At 56.2% G+C, this 17,364-nt stretch overlaps 1 protein-coding gene across 4 annotated transcripts in view; it reads left to right on the top strand.

The window, feature by feature from the left end:
- Positions 1-17,364, top strand: part of DAGLA (diacylglycerol lipase alpha) — a 61,568-nt gene that overhangs the window by 26,529 nt on the left and 17,675 nt on the right. Inside the window, exons 1-6 of one of the 4 annotated variants that reach the window (XM_055313222.1) lie at positions 9,125-9,196; positions 10,328-10,466; positions 10,866-11,077; positions 12,426-12,527; positions 12,976-13,114; positions 16,273-16,360. In XM_055313222.1, the coding sequence (XP_055169197.1) occupies positions 10,372-10,466; positions 10,866-11,077; positions 12,426-12,527; positions 12,976-13,114; positions 16,273-16,360 (636 nt within the window). In that variant the 5' untranslated portion in view covers positions 9,125-9,196; positions 10,328-10,371. Of the gene's footprint in view, positions 1-9,124; positions 10,467-10,865; positions 11,078-11,993; positions 12,058-12,425; positions 12,528-12,975; positions 13,115-16,272; positions 16,361-17,364 lie in introns of those variants that run through there. The other 3 variants (XM_055313214.1, XM_055313204.1, XM_055313230.1) reach the window with 3 other exon arrangements.

The raw sequence follows: 17,364 nt of genomic DNA, 5'->3' as shown, positions 1-17,364 counted from the left end.
AAGCCTCAGCACAAGCAGGTGGGGCTCCCAGGAGAGGTCACGCAGGGCATCACGTAGGTGGGCAGGGCATCATGTAGGTTGGCAAGGGTGAGGGTAGGTGTGGGTTGGCCTGTTGGCCAGGGATAGAGAGCTGGGCCTTCCTGTTTAGGAGTGCTGTCTTAGGTCACAGAGAAGTTAGCACCCCTGCCACACCCCAGTGAGGGCAGGGGCTTGGTGCAGTGAGGGAAAGTGTTTTCTGAGCACTCAGAAGACATGATTAATAAAGAACAACAGTGGCAACTAGTACTTTTTATGAGCTGAGTGCATTGTATGTATTACTTCTTTTACTCCTGGTGACTCCCTTTGAAGCAGGTACCCTCACTATCCCATTTTGCAGATGAGGACTCTGAGGCTCAGAGAGGTGAAGGTCACAGACAACTAGAAGGGATGGAATCGGGATTCACTCCAGGGCTCGAGGGGAGGTAGTGGTGGTGGGCTCACTGGTTGGCTACTCCCTCCAGGTCCTTGAGTATGAGGGAAGAAAGGTTCCAGAGGAGAGCTGGGGAAAGGCTCATTAGAGCACGTGGAAGGACCATGGGCACTGTAGGGAAGGGACTCCCCTGAATGGAAACAACCCCCCCCACCACCACCACCAGACAGGCAGGAGGACCTGGCCTGGGGCTTGGATGCAGCCACCCCAGGGTACCTTTACCCCAGCTGTAAGAATGGATGTGGGGCAAGGGCCCTTTCCTAATTTCAGGAAAATAAACAGCCTGAGGAGGAATTCAGAAACAGAACCTGGGGAACCCCTTTCTACTGTTGGAAACAGGGCCTTTGGGCCCAGGACTGAGTGGGTCCTAGTGTGAACCTTCCAACAGAGGAACAGGGGAGGGCTGTGGAGTGGGAGGAGGCCCCAAGCCCTCCCTCCTCACTCCCCAGCAGCCAGTTGACCTCCCAGAGCAACTAGCAGGAGACCAAAGGCCCCAATTGATTCCCAGGGAGCTGGCTGGTGTCAGTGACAGGCCAGGCTGGTGGCAGATGGCAAATCCTGTTTGTTGTAGAAGAGTGGAAAATAATTAGCATCAGCGTGAGAAGCTGGAGCCTCTGTGATAAATGGAGCCCTGATGAAGGCTTCTCAAGAGGCCTGTGAGCGCAGCCTGGGGCTTCACAGCCTGGCTCTGCTGCCTACTAAGTGACCTTGGGCTAATTAATTAACTTCTCTGGGCCTGAGTTCCCTCAACCTTATAATGGAGTAAGACTAGCGCTTACCTCACTAGGTTAAGGTTAAATTAAAGGAGGGGATATTTGTGAACTCCTTGCTAAGGTACCTGGCATGTAATAAGTGCTATTTAACAGTTTTTAAGAAAGTAAACAGGTGTTGAAGTGTCTGGGTGACTCAGTCGTTTAAGTGTCAGACTCTCGTTTCAGCTCAGGTCATGATCTCAGGATCGTGAGATCAAGCCCCATGTCAGGCTCCATGCTCAGCAGGGAGTCGGCTTCAGATTCTCTCTCGGTCTCTCTCTCTGCCCCTTCCTCTGCTCATGTGCATGTGCACACTTTCTCTCTCTCAAATAAATCAATCTTTTTTTCAAATAAATAAATCTTTTTTTTTTAATTTTTATTTATTTATGATAGTCACACACACACACACACAGAGAGAGAGAGAGAGAGAGAGAGAGAGAGAGAGAGGCAGAGACACAGGCAGAGAGAGAAGCAGGCTCCATGCACCGGGAGCCCGACGTGGGATTCGATCCCGGGTCTCCAGGATCGCGCCCTGGGCCAAAGGCAGGCGCCAAACTGCTGCGCCACCCAGGGATCCCTCAAATAAATAAATCTTTAAAAAAAACCCAACTGGGTGTTAAGATCATTGTTGGGGTGATTTCTAGGCCCAGACCAGAATGGCTAGCAGTCGGGACCTCTGGCAGTTGGGCTCCTCCTTTTCATTCTCTGAACTCTGGGCCAAGAGCCCTGTCCAGGAAGCACACTGGTGTGGGAAGATGGTTCAACCTCCTGGAGCCTCAGTCTCCACTGAGAACAGTCATCCCCACTCCCAGGGCCATAGGGAGGGGTGGAGGAGGTGCCTCCCCTTCACTGCTGTCCCAGCCTGGAGGGAGGGGGAGGGAGGAAATGGGTTTGTTAGTCTAGGGCTCTGGGGGCAACAGGGACAAGTGGCAGTGGTGTCCATCCCACTCCCTGCCACCCCAGGCTGACGGTGTCAGTCCCCAGGCCTGAGCATGTAAGGGCCCGTCTCGTGCTGAATCTGGCCGCAGCCCTGGGCAGGCTCGGCTCTGCCTTCTGCTTGGGCACAGCTGAGGCATGAAAAGCAACAGCTTTTGGGGCCCTAACTTGGGTAGCACACACCTGGGCACAGGCTGGTGGCACACGCAGCCCCCAGTCCCCATGTGCTTTCACTCTGTTGCCTCTGTCGGCTCTTTCCTCCCTGAGCCTTCCAGAGCCCAGCCTCTGTGTGGGGCCGCAGACCTGAGAGGGAGAAGGGGCATTCGAGGTGGCAGGAACAGGTGGGTCTTTGTGTCTATGTGTAGGAATGAGGACTGTGGTGGAAGGAGGCACAGACATTTTTCTTTTTCCTTCTTTTCCCTCTCAAGTAACTCAAGGAGACTGCTCCTGATCCCAGCTCCTTGTCGCGGGATCTTTGGGCAGACATTGCACCTCCCTGAGCGGTGGTTTCTTCATCTGTAAAGCTGGCGTAACAGCCTGATGAGGCTGGACTGAGACCACACTTACAGCTTAACTCTGTGATCTCTCCTGGCTGCACAGCCTGCCCACCTCCAGACAGGACAAGGGACTTGCCTGGGCTTAGCGTTACCCATTTGCACAATAGGCCAGTAGCCACCCTCTCCCACGTGGTGGTGTGACCAGGAGTCTGCAGCCAGGTGGAGTCCCAGAGCCTTCTTTCTGGCTTCCAAGGCCCCCACCTACTCACTCTCTGACGGGGTTTGAAGCCAGCTTCTGGGTTCAGAAGCGGCCATTTAGTTGAGGCCTGCTCCTCAGAAGCAGCGTGTGGTGGCAAAGACACTAGCTCCGGAACTAGGCCATGTGACACTGGGCAGGTCACATCTCATCTGTAAAATACAGGTAATAGCAGTACCGACCTTCTAGAGTTGTTCTGAGGACTGAGTTAGGTTTACAAAGGGCTTAGACCAGGCCCAAGATGTGGTAGGCAACTGACAAATGCCAGAGGAAGGGAAATGACTGGGACCCTTCCTTACAGGTGAGCTGTCTCCTCCCCATCATCCTGACACCCTGGAACCGCCCTGCAGTTTCAGGAAATCAGAACCAGGTTACTATGTGTTGATCCCCTCCCTCTACAGGTGCTCTCGTGGAAGCCACACGAGTGAGCAGGAGGTTAACTAGCTCCCTAACTAGCCATGAAGTTGAGCCATGAACCCCATGGAGGGGTTGGGACCCTGATAAAGAGGGTAGGGAAGAGGGTGTCCCAGTGGTGAGCCCATCCCAGCTAGGATGGAGCCTCTGGCCACCACTCACCCTTCGGGCCTCCCTGGGGCCCAGCCACCCTGTAGTCATCCCCCCAGGTCAGAAGCCTTTCCCCACCCAGACTAGACCAACTCAGGCCTCCAACACAGACACAATCAGAATCAGACCAAGAGAGCCAAGCAGGTAGCAGGGGTCTGTCCCTCTCACCTTGTTTGGAGTACCTTCCCATTGCACAGCCCTTTCTTTCTTTTTTTTTTTCTTAACATTTTTTTTAAAGGTTTTATTTATTTATTCATGAGAGGCATAGGCAGACAGAGAAGCAGGCTGCCTGCAGGGAGCCCAGTGCAGGACTCGATCCCAGGACCCCAGAATCACGACCTGAGCTGAAGGCAGATGCCAAACCACTGAGCTATCCAGGTGTCCCTGCACAGCCCTTTCAAGTGGGGAATCCCATTCATTGTGGGTAGGGGGGAGTCCCCGGCCCTCCCCTCAGAGGACTAATGATCAAAGTACCCTGCAGAGCTAAAAGAGACCTTACAGACTACCCAGTTTCCTTTTTCTCTTTGGCCACCAGGAAGCACAGAGTCTAATAATAGTTCCTGTGAGAGCCTTTACGTTACATGTAGTTCCTGTGAGAGCCTTTATGTCTCCTTACATGTGTGCAACGGATTCCCCTCACTTTCTGTTTTAATTTCCTTAGTTTTTGTTGCTGAACTTTGTTTGTTCTTAAATTTATTCTCTACCTCTATTGTTTCTGGTTCCTGTAAGGCACATGGAGCCATTTGTTGTGAAATCAACAACAAATTAATCAAATTAGTAAATACTAATCTGAGTACAAAAACACGAGCCTCTTGTCAGTAGGCCAGGCTCCTCATTCTCCAGAAGAAGAAACCAAGGTCTGGAGGGGCAGTGACACTCTGGCCTGGGGACACTGCTCTTGGTCCAGGACTGGCAGCTCTAAGATGTGGCTAGACCTGGCTCCATTTCCAGCCTTAGCAGGGAGGGTGGGCTCAGGTCTGAGGTCTCCTGACTTTCGCCAGCCGAACTGCAGAGTAATGAGGACCCTGCCCTGGGAGGTGGAGAGCCAGCCATGGATGACTCTGTTGGAAACTGTACAAGTAGTTGATACCTTCTTGTGGGTGGACCTCATGTGGACTGGCCAGCTTTCCCATCTATGCATCAGGAGTGTGAAAGACAGATCTCTTGTAAGGAGTTCAAGTGGGGTGCACGTGAGGAAGCAGGGCAGGGGCCAGCCCCAGGACTCTGGGACAGTGTGTCCAGCACCGGGGTGGTGACACCGCAGAGCTGGATGCATGGGGAAGCCCGGAGTCCCTGGCACCTTTCTGGACCCATTTCCTCACCCACGAAAGAGGGTGATGGTACTGTTTTTGAGCCCCTTCTCGCCACCATTGTACAGTAGGTGTGAGTCTTGGGTGGCAGCAGGTATGGCCTGTGTCTCCTGCTGCAGAGCTCCTGTTCCTCGGAAGGAGTCGGGTGATGCCTGAGCCTCAGTACCTCCTTTGGGAGCAGTGCTGTTGGAGGGGCACTGGCTGGCCACCACAGTGTGTGGCTCATCTGACCCCGTGACAGTTCTGAGGTAGGTACTGTTCTCAGCCCATCTGAGAAAGGAAGAACTGAGGCATGGAGAGGTAAGTAACCTGTCCAAGGGCACATGGCCAGTGTGCATAGCCAGCTCTTAGGCACGGTCTGTTTTTATAACCTGTGCACCAAGTGCAGCTGTCACCCTGCATCCCCTCCCACCTGTGAGGGTGTAAGGTAACTAGTCTAGAACTTGGGGGCACAGAAGGTGCTCACCTCATGGCAGGACCTGTGGCCTGGACCTGCCGGTTATCCCTCTGTTCCAGCTCAACTCCAGCCCATCCTGTATGCCTGGGGCCACCTCAGGCCAAGTGGGAGGTCCCGTGGGCTGACCTGGAAGCTGGAGATGGCCCGCCACAGCCCTCCTGCAGCATGTCGTCCTGTCTCCTGAGGGTGATGGGCTCAGCCTGGCTCCAGTGACCTGGCCTCACTCCCATCTCCCAGCAGCCCTGGGTCTTCCAGAGAATAGACACAACAGCCACGCCCTCCCCCTCCTCCCTCACCTGGGGGCTCTTGGCACCTTGCTGGTTAGCACCCACCGTGGAGGGGTTCTTCTCCCTAAAACCTGCTCCCAGGGCCAAGCCCAAGGAGACCTTTAACCAGCAACCCCGCAAGGCTCACGGCAAGGGCAGGTGAGCCTATCCAGGCTTATACCTGTTTAGTCCAGCCCCTTCTGCCCAGCTGGAGCCAACCATGGGTGGCAGCTGCACTGGCCCAGACCCCAGCACCCAGTCACAGATCACCCTGCCACAAAGGCCCCAGTGAGCCCCGCAGGAGCTTGGTTATGATGGCCCCATCTGTGGGGCCTGTGCTAGCCCTCAATGACACCATCCCAACCATTTCCTGCTATAGCCCTCAGGGGTGGCCTTATCCTGGGTTTGCAGCCACAGAAACTAAAGCCCTAGATTGTAAGAGAGCCAGAGGGGGGCAGAAGATGGTTCTCCTTCAGTGGTCAGGGGAGGCACTGGGGTGGGACATTAACCAAAAAGCCAAGGATGTGAGAGCTAAAAGGGAAAGGAGCCACCTCTGGCCCTCCTGGCTGAAGGGGAACTTGTTTCTGAGAGATGGAGCTGTGGTTCAGGCCACTGAGGCTGCTCAGGAGGAGAGGGTTTGAGGTGAGATGTGTTCGCACCCTAGGGGCACAAAGTGGGTGGGAAGATGGGCGGTTCTGTAAGACCCAGGCCCTTAGGGGACTCGGCTGAACCAGAGCAGGGACAGGCCTCGAGGAATTGGCAAGTTTACCATACGACACTGTGCCCAGGGCTACGCTGGAGTGAGAGGTCTGGAGATCCCATCAGAGAGTAGCCTGTTCTGCCTGGGAAGAGTGGGGTTAGGGGGTGGGTGCTGTCAGGGATGGTTTTCAAAGAGGCCATGACTTTTGGCTCCTCTGGAAAGATGAGTAGGATTTTGCCTGGCAGAGGAACTAGAGTAAGCAAAGCATGGAATCTTCCCATGAGGTGTTTTAGGGAGACAGCAAGTTTTGGGGGGAGTTAGGAAAGGAGGGTGGGGCAGTGTGAGAAGGGGATGGAGTGCCTCCCCAGCCAGAAGGAACTGGCTGGCTGAAGGTGGGTTCTGTGCTTATATCAGACTATGCCCTGGATCTCCAGGGGTTGGACAGTATCTTTCTGGTCCAGGATTCAGAGAGGGGAAGGCACCCTCACAAGATTGCACAGCCTGCCAGCCAGAGACTAAGACCCTTAACCACTGCCTGAGGGGCTTGGACTTTATCCTGCAGGCATGGGGAGCTGTAGAGGGTTTCTAAAGTAGGGGATAGCATGTGCATTTTTTTTTCTTTTTTTTTTTTTAAATTTTTTTTATTTATTTATGATAGTCACAGAGAGAGAGAGAGAGAGAGAGAGAGAGGCAGAGACACAGGCAGAGGGAGAAGCAGGCTCCATGCACCGGGAGCCCGATATGGGATTCGATCCCGGGTCTCAGGATCGCGCCCTGGGCCAAAGGCAGGCGCCAAACCGCTGCGCCACCCAGGGATCCCGCATGTGCATTTTTTAAAAAGAGTTTTGTATCTTTAGAAAGAGGAACTCCCAAAAATGGTTAATACCTAACTTGGGGGTCCTGCATCACCAGCAGGGAAATGGGGCTTTGTGGATGGGGGAAGAAAGGGGCTCCCAAGGGCCACTCGAGTCAGACGATCTACATGAAGAGGGTCTTGGGACCCCATTCAGACCTGCCTGAGCTGGGGGCCTAGCCAGGGGATATAGGGAGCCCCCAGTAGTGCCTCGGTTCTCTGCTGCTGGAGGGGGCACCATTCCCACCCTGGAGGTGCCACTCATCTGGGGTAAGGAAGGAGGGGAGGCTGTATGTCCCACTAATGCAGTTGTTGGAGGGCATCGACCCTGTTCCCCAAGGGAGGAGAGCCAGAGGAGGTGCTTTGTGGCCACCCCAGACCAAGAAGTAGCCTCTGCCCTCCCCCCTCCTGAGACATTTCCTCCAAATGAAATCACATCCCAGCAGGGGAACAGGCCCCCATTGTGAAGGGCTGGGGTCTCAGAGAAAGAGTGCCTTTCAGGCCCTTAAGAATAGCAGCCCTGATGTTGATGAATCCTCATGGAATGGAGTGGCCCGTCTGCTCCCAGCAGCACCGGCCCTGTCACCCTCACCCCACAATACCCGTGACCTGTTGTGACCTGTCGTTGATCAGCTGGAGTATTCACTAGCCTGGGCGGGGGAGGGACGGCTGGTCCACCGGGGCTCTCAAGCCCTTCCTCTGCCTCACCCACTCACTGGGCCCATCCCTGACATTATCCAGCACTCCTGGGGCCTCTGCAGACTTCCTCTCCCGTGGTCCTCACCAGAACTTTAGCAGGTGGCGTCAAGCGACATTTTACAGATGAGGAAACTGAGGCGCAGCTAGGAAGTCACAGTGAATGGGTGGTAGGGTCCAGGTTTGAAGCCAGGCAGCCTGGGCACCCACCCTTGGATTCTTGGCGCTGGCCCTAGGTACAGGCTGGAGGATGAGGGTGTGGTGCCCAGGCTTGTACCAGGGTACCCAGTGGGGTCAGCCCGAAGGAGCCCTGCCATGTGATGTAGGTGGTCATTGGCACTAACCACAGCTGCTGGCCTCAGGCTGGTCACCCCCTGAACCTGGCCAGAGGCCGTCACTGGCCATACTTCTCAGGAGTCTTGACACATCTTCGGCTCCCTCTGCAGGGTGGGGAGCCAGGCTCTCCCTACCTTTCCGCCTGAGAGCAGGAAGGGCAGTGCTGTGTGCACACGCGAGGCTGTGTGTCTGAGTTTGCAGGTGTGAGTTGAGTGTTAGCCTGTCCAGACTCCCAGAAGTGAAGGGTGGGGATGAGAGGGGGGTGCTCCTCCAGGCGGTGGGGGAGGGCCTTGGGGGGGCACCTGAGAGCAGGATGTTCTTGGGCTGCTGGCAGAGGCCTGACCTTCCCCCTCTGGGAGGGCACTCCCCTTCAGTTGCTACCGCAGGGGTGGGGTTGGATTAGTGCTTAGATGGGGATTGGAGCTGCGGCACCTGCTGGGACCCCACCAGCTGACCTCCCAGTAATCTTATTCATGTGAGGGGGCCCCCTCAGCCCAGTATTTTTAAGAGGAGCCACCTGGAGACTGGGAGGGGCTGTAGAGAAGCGGCGCCTGCCACACCAGCTGTTGGTTGTCCCACCCCAGCCTGGCTACGGACCCACAGTGTCCCTGCTCCTCCCGTCCCAGGCCCATCAGCCCCTTGTGAGGGACTCACATCCCCTGTTGGAGCCCCAGACCCCCACCCCCACCCAGCCACCCCACCACGCAGCTCCCTCCCGTGCTCTTGATCCTCTTCCCCACTTCCCAGAATCCGTGCTTTGACTCCTCCTTGGAGAGAGTGGGATGATGTCACTTCCTGAGGGGGGGAGGAGTAGGCACGACCCCGCCAGGCTAGCCCGCCCGCCAGCTTGCAGGGAGCAGCCTGGCAGCGGCTGGCTAAAGTGGCTGCACCAGGGAGACAGAGACAGAGGCGGCCCGGCCTGGACATGCCGGCGGGCCACCCAGCCCCACGGCCCCTCATCCAACCTGAGGGCCCTGCCAACTGGCAGGGGGATACTTGGTCACTTGCTTCCCGAGTGATGCTGGTCTCTGAGGACACTTGCTTTCCCCGGAGCTGCCACCGGGGAGAGGAGGACTTGCCGCCCGCCTCTGAACCAGGTGCCATGTAAGCCTCTGGGCCTGGGGGCAGGTGCCCACCAGTGGGGTACCCACCCCCACAGCAGGGGTTCCTCTGCACAGTTCAGCCCAGGTGAACTGGAGCCCCTCACCAATATCTCCTAGACCAGCCTCCCCGGGGGGAGCCTTCTGGTCTGTAGTGCTGCCCTTGTTCCTAGGGCTCTAGGGCATGGGGGCCCTGGATTCCTGAGTGCTCCTTCTGAGCTGGCCTGTGGCTAATTTGAATTCAGCAGCTTCAGAGAGTTTTGAACTGGGCAGCAAAGGCTGAGTGGCTCAAGGTGGGCATGGGAGGTATGTTGCCAGGAGGACGGGATATCCTGCAGGACTCATTCACTGCCCTTCCAGCAGAGGGGCTGGGTGGCCCCAGTCACACCCCTGACCGTGGATCCCAGCTGTGTCCCTCTCTACCAAGAGGCATAGCTGTGGTTGGGCATCTGTCTGATGAGTGTGAAATCAAGTCATAGAGCATACTTCCTGGGGTCCAGCAAAGCAAGAAACTGGACCTCATTCAACAGATCTTTACTGAGCACTTGCTATGTGCTGGGCACTCTCCTGCCTCCATACTTGCTAGATCCATGCATGCCCTTACCCTCATCTTCCCCAAGGTCTTCCGCCTTCTACCTGTCTTATTCGGTTTGTGCTGAGGGACTGGCTCATGCTTGGTGTGGGAAGCCCCCACACTACCCCCAAGGACTACATGCACTGGGCTGGGTCTCCTTAAGAAAAGGCAACAGCAGAGCTAGGGGCTCCCCTGATCCATGTAGGAGGCAGAAGGTGAGCCCAGGTCTTTAATGGAACTGAGCAGTTACTGTTGCAGTAACCCCAGGGAGAGCCGATCCCAAAGGGCTGGTGCCAGTCTTTGGGGGCAAGAGTCCCTCAGGGTTAAGTCCTCAGGGGAAGCCCATCTCTGGTTGCTAAGGTTCTTTATATTGGCTCTGGGGGCAGACGGGGTCGGAGGTGGGTCTTGCCCAGGCATGGATCAGCATTTCCGATAGCCTGGAAGCACCTGGGCTGTGGGGCCTGAGAGATGCTTGTATACTGGGCACACCTGGCTAGGACTGTGGTGGCCCTGGATGCCACAGCAGCCCAGGCAGCCACAGGGTCCTCTGCTATCTTTCAGGAGGTGAGCACCAGGCCCGCTGAGCCTCTGCAGAGCTGCCAGCCATGCCCGGGATTGTGGTGTTCCGGCGGCGCTGGTCTGTGGGCAGTGATGACCTCGTCCTGCCAGCCATCTTCCTCTTCCTCCTGCATACCACTTGGTGAGTCTTAGGGCTGTCCCACAGGCCTGGAAGAAGGCTTTCTGGCCATTTGTCCTGACCCTGCCATGCTCCTGGCTCCTAGGAGTTGGTGTCTGGAACACACACCGATTAGGGAGATACCTGCGTGGAGCCCAGAGACCCTGCCTGACCACCCCTGGACCTGGCGCCATCACTGGACAGGGCTGCCACTGCCCTCTCCCCACAGCTGGCAACTGAGCTCCCTACTCTCACTTCCCTGTCCCTGGCTGCCAGCGTCCCCAGAGGCACCAGATACCAGGTGGATGGTGGTCCTGAGCCTGAAGCAGTTGAAGCCCTCCCCCTGCCAAGTCCTCCCAGCTGGCCAGGGACTGTGGGAGGTGCCCAGGCTGCCCGGCTCCCCTCATGTGTGCATCTCCCCAGGTTTGTGATCCTGTCTGTGGTGCTCTTCGGCCTGGTCTACAACCCAAATGAGGCCTGCTCCCTGAACCTGGTGGACCACGGCCGCGGCTACCTAGGCATCCTGCTGAGCTGCATGATCGCCGAGATGGCTATCATCTGGCTGAGCATGCGCGGGGGCATCCTCTACACGGAGCCCCGCGAGTCCATGCAGTATGTACTCTACGTGCGCCTGGGTAAGGGCCACCCACCATGAATGGGGGCTGCTCCAGACCACCCCCACCTCCTGCTCCTCTTGGGCTCCATCATTCACTCAGCCAACATTTGTGGGGCATGTGCGATAGGCCAGGCCCTGGGCTGGCACCAGGGTCCAGCAGCAAACCAGCAGACTTACTGGGCTTGTGTTCTAGACCAGGGGTGGGAAGACTGTGACCTGAGGGCCACATCAAGCTTTCCATCTATTTTTGTAAATAAAGTATTATTGGAACTTAGCCACACTCATTCATTGATGTACTCACTTGTCTCTGGCTGCTCACGCGTGACTGCAGAGAGCTGAGTAGTTGTGCCAGAGCATAGGACCCACAAAGTCTAAAATATTTACTCGAGCCTTTACAGGAAGAATTTGTTGGCCTCTGTGCTTCTCTTCTGCTACTTTGAACTTTTTCCCCAAAGAGCCCCCTTTCTCCGGAAGCCCATCAGGGGGCCAGATCAGCTCCCTGGAGGGCCAGCCCATGTCTACTTTCCGGGCTTGGGTTCCAGCTGCCCCTCCCAGTCTTTCCTAGCAACACTTCTGTCCACTTCTAGGAACTGTGCTAAGCCTTTCCCCCTTATTAACTGAGGGAGGAGCATTATGGGTTCGCCTTTATGGATGAGGAATCTGGGCTCAGGGAGGTTAATTAGCTCCTTCAAGGTTACATGGCTAGTGTGCGTGTGTGTGTCAGAGCTGAGATTCGAACCCAAGATGTCTGTCTCCAAAGCCTGGACTCTCAGCCACCACCGGCGCTGCCTCTGGAACTGGGTCCCTAAGGCTGTCCCATGCCCCTATCCCACTGGCCTAAGCAGGGCTCCTCCCTCCTCCTGCCCCGAGGGCTGGAGCCTCCTTCTGGGAAATAGCAGTCTCCATGAGATGAACACTCTCTCAATTCTCTGCAGTCCTGTAACGCAGAAGTTGTCACCCCATTTTACAGATGAGGAAGCGGAGGCCCAGGGAGATTAGGTAACTTGCCTAAGATATGTCTGATACCACCAGAGTTCATGAACATAATTCTAAAATCCTGAAAGAACAGAGAAATGCCTCTTTGTCATCTGCTTTTCCAGTCACCCTCTCAGGGAGGCGTTGGGGGCCCCGAGGGCACGTAGGCTAGCAGGACAGAAAGGTGGTGGGGCAGCCACACTCCCTGGGCCCCATCCACCATGAGGCCTGTGCCGGGGGTGGGGGTAGGGGTGGGGGGTCGGGGTCTGAGGCCCCTGCCACATTACTGGCTGGAGGCCCTGCGGCAGGAGGGGCCAGGTGGAAGTCCCAGGACCCTTCCCTGGCAGGCCAACCATGGCCGTCCTTCAGCCAGGGCCCTGCTCTCCTCGCAGCCATCCTGGTGATCGAGTTCATCTATGCCATCGTGGGCATCGTCTGGCTCACTCAGTACTACACCTCCTGTAATGACCTCACTGCCAAGAATGTCACCCTCGGTATGTCCCGCCAGCCCAGGGGTAGAAGGGACAGGTCAGTTTAGAGAAGAGGAAGCTCAGGCACCTACAGGGGGGCAGCGTCTGTGAGGATGCTGGGCAGGATGGTGGCTGAGGCTGTGGGCTTCATCCTGTGGTCTGCCATCCTCCCACAGGGGAACGGAGTATGTGGGGGAGGGGGGGCAAGAGCAGACACAGTGGCCCAGGGCAAGAGTGGAGGGCCCCTCAACTCCTCACCAGAAACCCCCAGAGCTGCCTGCTTATGTGTACCAAGGCTGGGCCTGGGGGGTCATGGCTCAGCATGGGCCAACCAGGTGGCCAGAGGCTGGGGCCAGGGGCTTTGGAGCCCTGTTGGTCCCCAGGAGCTGATGATGATGGGGAGGTTTCCATCTTGAGCCCGGGAGGTCACCCCAGCACCCCTGCCTCTTGCTTCCCACTGCTTCCCCCGCAGGGATGGTTGTCTGCAACTGGGTGGTCATCCTCAGTGTCTGCATTACTGTCCTCTGCGTCTTCGACCCCACGGGCCGCACCTTTGTCAAGCTGAGAGCCACCAAGAGGCGACAACGCAACCTCCGCACCTACAACCTTCGGTCAGTTGGCCTGCTGGCAGGCGGGTGCCCCGTGAGAGAGGTGCGGGCGAGTGGGTGGAGCTGGCCCCGGGCTTCCCACACCACCTAGCGACTTGTGTGGGCCGTGGGCATCAGTTACAGTCTTAGCCACTCCCTACCTCTGTTTCCCAGTCTGGAAAGTGGGAATAGTGACAGCTCCTGTCTCACACTGCTACCATGAGATTGAAATAAAGTACGTGTTCATTAAATGGTGCCATTGTGACCCCTGGCACCATCTTCAGTGCTCTTAGCCACAGCAGTCATTGTAGCAGGAAGCATGCCTGAACCAAGCCAAGCACCATGTGTACTAAGTGACAGCAGTTCTAGGATGAGGCTGTCAGCATCATCCCCATGATACAGACAGAGCTGGGACATGGAGACATTATGTGACTTGCCTGAGTGACACAGCTGGTATACAATAGGGCTAGGCTTAAGCCCGGGCTGTCTGGCTTTAGGATGCTTGCTTCTAACCACTAGGCTAGGCTGCCTCTAGGATTAAGGGGGCTGGAGAAGATTAATCAAGGAAGGCTTCCTGGACAGGCTAGGTTTTGCACAGTGTTTTGAAGAAAGGAGAACACTGTGCCATGGTAAAGAAAATGAGACTTACAGGGTCACAGTAATTCTTGTTTAGTGAAAGAAAAAGACTGGGGGGGGGAGTGCTTCCAGGGGGGGCATGGTGACTCTTGTTAATTGAGTTTCTACTATGACTTAGGTCCTGTCATGAGCCCTTTCCCACCATCAATCCATTGGATCTTTTTGCTGACCCTGGTGCCCTCAAGAGACTCTTCTACTGATGAAGGGTCCAAGCTCCACAGATGTTGGGTGCAGACCTGGCCCTCCATCTCCAGGGCAGGGCAGTCCAGGGCCCTCAGCCAGGGCCCAGTGGGAACTCTGTTCACCCCACCCTCCTGCGGCTCTGCTTCAGCTCCCCTCAGGGCCTCCACGTCAGCTTGGCATTGCAGCCAGAGCCATACCCGCTCCTGGGCTGGCCACCTCCCAGCCCAAAATACCAGATCTTGGAGCCAAGGCCCCAGAGCTCATTTTCCCTCCCGGTGGAGCAGGCCATCAGTATTCATCCCATTTTGCTCATTCTGAGCATACGCCCCCACCTGACCTGGTTTCTGGGCTCCTGGGGCCCTGGGACAAAAAATCTCCCCTCCCTGACTCTGGGTAATTGCCTTTGGGGCCCAGGGAAGCCAATGCCTTTGCAGTTGGGGGGCTGTCATTTTAATAAGAAAGTTTTCCTATGGTTTCAGGCCCTGTGAGGCTAAGAGGCCTCAGAGCTCACAGCTCCCACCTGTTGTGTTTTCTTCAGCTCTCTGCAGGGGTTGGGAGGACAGCCTAGTCTGAGGCCTGGTGAGGGTGATCACCTCTCAGGCTGGTCTCAACTGGTCTTCCCTTGGCTCTGAAACCAATAGTTTTTCTAACAAGGACATTTTTAAGCCTGCCTGCCCACCCTTCGTCCTCTTCCAGGTTTGGGGACATGCACAAGCCTCATCGTGCCACACCGACAGGTTATTTTATCATCTGGAAGTCAGAAAGCTGCTTAAGTCCTGGCCCCTCTCTCCTTCCAGTGAAATCTGGTAGGGTTTGGGAGATGGGTTCCTCCCAGCTTTACTTCCTGGGAGCCTTGACCATGATCTTTGCAGGGGTGTCTGCCATGCCTTTGCTTTAGTGAGCCCCAGGGAAGAGGGGTGCTGGGTCCACGAGCTTGCTGTCCAGCTTCAGTATCTCTCTGCCTGTGTTCTCTGTAGCCTAACTGATGCATCAGGCCAAACCTGTCACTGGCTCCATCTGCCTCCTGGTGGGTGTAAGGAAGAGGTGGTGCAGGAAAGTGCACATTCAGCACTTCCATCAGCCCGAGAGGCCTAGCAGGAAATACTCTCCAAAAGTTTAAAAGTCCATTCGATCAGGAAGGGTTAAAGAGTGTGATGCTCTGGGATGCCGGCTTGCCAGCAAGTTTTTCCTTCATCAAGCTCTTGGCAGGTGGGATGTTGGTTTATGATGTAAGGCTGCCCGAATTCCTTAGAGCTGGTAGATTGCAGAAGCAGAAATTCCCTTGTACCCTCCTACCGTTTCCTAACCCCTCCTCTAGCCCTAGAAACTCTGTGGCCTTCCCTGTTCTTAGGGCCCACTGCCTTATGGAACCAGGGCTGTGTGAAGCAGCCCTTAGCTGCAGAAAGACGGCAACAGGCTTGGGAACGAGGGCCTGGCCTCTCACTCCTGACGGATACTAAGTGCCTTGCAGGCATTCTGGGCCACCCGTGCCTTCCCCTACTGACCACCAAGCATCAGCATCTGAAGGGACTGGAGGGAGGAGAGGGCACATGCCCAAAAGCAAACCAGCCTCTTCTTGTTCAATCTGGAAACTTAAGTATTTAATGTTGGGTTTCTTAAACTTATGCTCAAAACACATGGGCTTCTGGGCACCCAGCATGGGAAGGGCTTCTGTGGAGAATTGGCCAGCTGCTCTGCCTTTGGGTGCAGACTCTTGGACACCTGACTCCCTGTCAGAGCAGCTAGACACATTGGGGCTGGAGTGCAGGAATGGACAGGCACCAGCCATGCAGGTGAAAGGGGCCCCCAGAGGCGGCCTTGTCCCCTCTGATGTCACAGATCCAAGGAGTTGGAAGATGGCAGAGCCCCCTGTGCCTCTTAAACTTTTCCCGGATACAGAAAGGATTAGGTATCTGAAATCCTTTCAAGGAGAGCATGCCTGTCCAACAGCTCTGCTCCAGTGAACTGGCCGAGAGGCCCAGTACCCTGCTGGGGTATCCCAGGGCTTGGGTTAAGCCTTTGGACACCTGCACCACAGGGCAGCCCCCGATTTGGGCTACCACCTCTGAAGCCCCCAGGGAATGCAGGTGTTCAGTCCACCAAAGGTTGGGAGCATGGCTGACCGTGTGCCATCCTAGGCCAACAGGGGTCCCCTCAGGGAGTGCCATGCTGGCTGACGTGTCACCTGCTCACCGGCCACCCAGCTTTGGCCAGGCCCAGGCCTGTTTTCTCCTAGACCCTCTGCTGGGGCACCATTGGTGTGATCCTGGGAACAGGCTGCCCTGTTCCCATCACATCTAGGGCATGGCTCTTCTGGTCCCACCCTCTGACCTCACACATACCAACTCTCTCTCCATTTGCAGGCACCGCTTAGAGGAGGGTCAGGCCACCAGCTGGTCACGCCGGCTCAAAGTGTTCCTCTGCTGTACTCGGACGAAGGACTCCCAGTCAGTAAGTCACATCCCCAGGCTCACATCCTGCTGTCAGCCACTTAGGAGCCCTCACTCCTTGGCAGAGCTGGGGGCGGGGGTGGGCAGGGCTACTAGAAGGGTACTGGGTTTTAAGCAGGAGCAAGGTGACAACCTGTTATCCACTGACCGACTCCCTCCAGCATGTGAAACAGCCAATCCCTTGCTTTGGCAGGGGGACAGACAAGTGCCAAGACTTTTCATCCACCCCCTGGGAACCTAGAGCCTAGTTTAGGAGAGCAGATACTAAACAATCAGGGTGACCCATATGCAAAGCAAAGCAGTGTGTCACCAGCTGCAAATGCCTCTGGAAGATCTGTCGCAGCTGTCAGGTGCTGAGCCCCAGACACACACAGCTGGCACTTCATACCTGGTGCTCAGAGGAGGAGCCAGAAGGGCCCAAAGGGTGCCAGGTTCTCCAAAGGAAGACAGGCTCAGCCAAGGGTGGCTCCTGGAGGGGAGGTAGGGCCCTTGGGGTCCTTGAGGCAGAGCCACTGGTGCTGGCAGGGCCCTTAGAGACCACCTAGTCCCTACCTTCACCTGCCCCTCGTTTTGCAGATCAGACAGCTAAGCCCAGAGAGGTGGTTGACTTGCTCAGAGTCCCACAGCTAGTTAGTGGCAGAGCCAGGGAGGTCAAGAGACAACTCCTCTAAGCCAAGACAGCAAGTGCCCTCCATGAAGCCATCAGAAGCCTGAGTGGCTCCTTCCCATCAGCAGCCCCTGGTGATCTCTAGAGTGAGTAATCAGGTATAAGAAATCCCCCCTCTCCCTGAAGGCTCCCTGGTGGGTGGAGAGGGGGCGTCTAGGGGGATACATCCCCCCTCCAGGGCACATGGCAGAGTTAAGGCTGATGTTAGTAGAGCTTGGAGAAAAGGCAGGACATTGTGGGGAGGGATGGCCCAGGATCTGGGTCCTGTCAAACACTGGTCTGGGGATCAGGTCCAGCCCAGGGCATGTTTTGATCACTCTGTGCTGTGTTGCTTAAAA

Source organism: Nyctereutes procyonoides, unplaced genomic scaffold, assembly GCF_905146905.1.
Source record: "Nyctereutes procyonoides isolate TBG_1078 unplaced genomic scaffold, NYPRO_anot_genome, whole genome shotgun sequence".
NCBI classification, from domain to species: Eukaryota; Metazoa; Chordata; class Mammalia; order Carnivora; family Canidae; genus Nyctereutes; species Nyctereutes procyonoides.
The sequence above is the reverse complement of the archived record's forward strand: the minus strand, read 5'-3'. Positions and strand labels throughout refer to the sequence as shown.